Below are 3,451 nucleotides of genomic sequence, written 5' to 3'. Positions count from 1 at the left end.
AACAAAGTAAGGTTAAGAGACCGGCTCAAGAAATCCAGTTCCTGGGAGTCAAGTGGCAAGATGAATGTCGCCAAATCCCCACAGAGATAATCAACAAGACCACTGCCATGTCCCCACCTACCAGCAAGAAGGAAACACAAGCTTTCCTAGGTGCCATAGGCTTTTGGAGAATGCACATTCCTGAGTACAGTCAGACCGTGAGCCCTCTCTACCTGGTTACCCGCAAGAAGAACAATTTCCACTGGAGCCCTGAACAGCGACAAGCCTTTTTTCAGATCAAGCAAGAAATCGCTCATGCAGTAGCCCTTGGCCCAGTCAGGATGAGACCAGGTGTGAAGAATGTGCTTTACTCCGCAGCTGGGAACAATGGTTTGTCCTGGAGCCTTTGGCAGAAGGTGCCTGGGGAGACTCGAAGCCGACCACAGGAATTCTGGAGCAGAAGTTACAGAGGGTCCAAAGTCAAGTACACTCCCACAGAGAAGGAGATCTTGGCTGCCTATGAAGGAGTTCAAGCTGCCTCAGAAGTGATTGGCACTGAAACACAGCTGCTTTTGGCATCCCGACTACTGGTGCTGGGGTGAATGTTCAAGGGAAAAGTTCCTTCCATGCATCACGCCACTGACACCACATGGAGCAAATGGATTGCCCTCATTACACAGTGTGCCCGTATTGGAAACTCAAATCGCCCTGGGATTCTGAAAATTATAACAAACTGGCCGGAAGGTGAGACTTTTGGATTATCGTCTGAAGAAGAAGAGCAAGTAACACGTGCCAAAGAAGCCCCACCATATAATGAGCTACCGGAGACTGAAAGAAGATATGCTCTGTTCACTGATGGCTCCTGCTGAATTGTAGGCGCTAACCGAAAATGGAAAGCTGCAGTTTAGAACCCCACATGACGAGTTGCACAAGCTACCGAGGGACAAGTAGATCGAGTCAGGTTGCAGAGCTTAAAGCTGTCCAGCTGGCTTTGGATATTGCTGAACGAGAGAAGTGGCCCAGGCTCTATCTCTACACTGACTCATGGATGGTAGCTAATGCTCTGTGGGGATGGCTGAATCAATGGAAAAAGGCCAACTGGCAGTGCAGAGGAAAAGCCATCTGGGCCGCTGAGATTTGGCAGGACATCGCCGCCCGAGTAGAGAGGCTGACCGTGAAGGTTCAGCACATGGATGCGCACGTACCTAAGAGCCAGGCTAGTGAAGAGCATCGCAACAACAAGCAAGTGGACAAAGCTGCCAAGGTGAAAGTATCATAGGTGGATCTAGACTGGCAGCACAAGGGAGAATTGTTCCTAGCTCGCTGGGCCCATGATGCCTCTGGCCATCAGGGAAGAGATGCGACATACCGATGGGCCCATGACCGAGGGGTAGACCTTACTATGGACAGCATCTCACAGGTCATCCACAACTGTGGGATCTGCGCTGCAATCAAACAGGCCAAGCAAGTGAAGCCTCTGTGGTATGGTGGATGATGGCTGAAGTACAGGTATGGGGAAGCCTGGCAAATTGACTACATCACCCTTCCCCAAACCCACCAAGGAAAGCACTATGTGCTGACTATGGTGGAAGCCACCACTGGATGGTTAGAGACCTACCCTGTGCCTCATGCCACTGCCCGGAACACCATCTTGGGCCTTGAAAAACAAGTCCTGTGGAGACACGGCACTCCTGAGAGACCTGAGTCAGACAATGGGACCCATTTCAAGAATGGCCTTATAAACACCTGGGCTAGAGAACATGGTATTGAATGGATATATCACATTCCTTATCACGCACCAGCTGCCGGGTAAGTTGAATGGTGCAATGGACTACTAAAGACTTCCCTGAAGGCACTTGGCAGGAGGACCTCCAAGAATTGGGAAATAAACTTAGCCAAAGCCACCTGTATGGTCAACACCCGAGGGTCTATCAATCGAGGTAGTCCTGCCCAGTCTGAACCCTTACACACAGTGGATGGAGACAAAGTCCCTGTGGTACGCATGCAGGGCATTTTAGGAAAGACTGTTTGGATTAATCCCACCTCAGGCAAAGGCGGACCCATCTGTGAGATTGTCTTTGCTCAAGGACCTGGTTACACTTGGAAGGTAATGCAGAAAGATGGGGAAACCTGTTGTGTACCACAGGGAGACCTAATTTTAAGTGAGAACAGTGTGTAAGGTTTCATTCTGTATATATATATGAACATCTATGTATGTATATCTCTGTAAGAATGTATTGATTTGGGTATGATGTAGCTGGTAATAGAAGAAGGAGTGTATTATGTCCTGAGTTGTAGTGTAGGATGTGCACAAAGTATTCTATCACCATTTTCATGAACTGTTGAATCCAGTTGTTGGAGCAGTGCTCTTCCCTGGCCCCCTCCCTCAAGGTTATCTTCTGCTAATGGCCCATCAAATGCCTTGCTGCATGACTCATAGATAACTCCCTCTGGGAGCTATCTCTGTTTAATGGGCCATCAAGGACCCACCACATGACCCATCATCCCATTGTGAGATGCTCCGCCCAGGGGGAGGAGCCAAGCATTCCCACCTGGATATAATCTGGAGTTTGAGACAGTACAAGCAGCCCTTACCCACTGGATTCCCAGAAAACCAGAGCTTCCAGACCTTTCTATGAGATCACTGCTTCAGGAAGACCACCTCATCTAGACTGCTTCCATCACCCTGCTCAGGTTGTATTCTGACTCTGTCAGTGATCTTTTGTATTATTGCATCTATTTTATTTTACTTTCTTTCCTTTCTTCCTATTAAATGGTATCTCTGGCTTGGAGTCTCTCATTTGTTTTGCTTTCAAACCACTACATTTAGCAACTCTGATCTGTAGAACTCTCAAACATTCAGGTAAACTCTTTAATTCAAGACATTTTCCAGGTCCTTAGTCTAGTAGCCATACATCTTCAGACACCAGCTGGTTGTTCTTTCATTCTTTTGCTGTAAATTTGGAAAACTGGCAAATGCTGAGAACTGCTTTTGGAACTTGGGGTTATGAAGTATTCTGAGAAGCTGAGGCTGCAGAAGCCAAGAGTAAACCCCTCAAAGAGGGTGTGTAATGTTCCTTTGTGTAACTTCAATCCACTGCAAAGCTTTGTCACTTCGTCATGGGCCTAAGACCTTATCTAAAGAAATAGGATTGATTTGGGTTATCTTCTGGGCTTTTTTCTGTTTCACCTATTTAACAAGGATGAGCATGCAAGTGGATGTATTAGAATAGTCCAGTAAGTAGAAATGCCAAACAAAACTCACATTATTGTTCTGGAAGTACAAGGAGGAACAAGCTGGAATTTTACCTCCATATTCTAATTTCCATGGAATCCAAATATATTCCAAAATGCTTAATTTGATGACATCAATTAAAAAGAAACTGTTACTAACTGCTGGAGTTGGTGGTTGAATACACAAGGCATGGAGGTGACAGGGTAAATGTGACAGGAGGTGGAATATCCAGTATTG

At 46.7% G+C, this 3,451-nt stretch overlaps 1 protein-coding gene across 1 annotated transcript; it reads left to right on the top strand.

Annotated features, from left to right (window-relative positions):
- Positions 1-895: 895 nt before the first annotated feature.
- On the top strand, positions 896-1,258 carry LOC136287542 (ribonuclease H-like). Its single transcript, XM_066180322.1, has one exon. It carries the CDS (start codon positions 896-898, stop codon positions 1,256-1,258), a length of 363 nt encoding a protein of 120 aa, XP_066036419.1.
- The last annotated feature ends 2,193 nt before the right edge of the window (positions 1,259-3,451 follow it).

The sequence above is a fragment of the Chamaea fasciata genome, unplaced genomic scaffold (assembly GCF_029207755.1).
Source record: "Chamaea fasciata isolate MVZ Bird 193981 ecotype frontalis unplaced genomic scaffold, bChaFas1.0.hap1 SCAF_3, whole genome shotgun sequence".
NCBI lineage: Eukaryota > Metazoa > Chordata > Aves > Passeriformes > Sylviidae > Chamaea > Chamaea fasciata.
This window is presented reverse-complemented; position numbering and strand designations above follow the sequence as displayed.

Coding starts and splice junctions, on each gene's coding strand:
- LOC136287542 (XM_066180322.1), top strand. CDS start 896: ATGACGAGTTGCACAAGCTACCGAGGGACAAGTAGATCGAGTCAGGTT.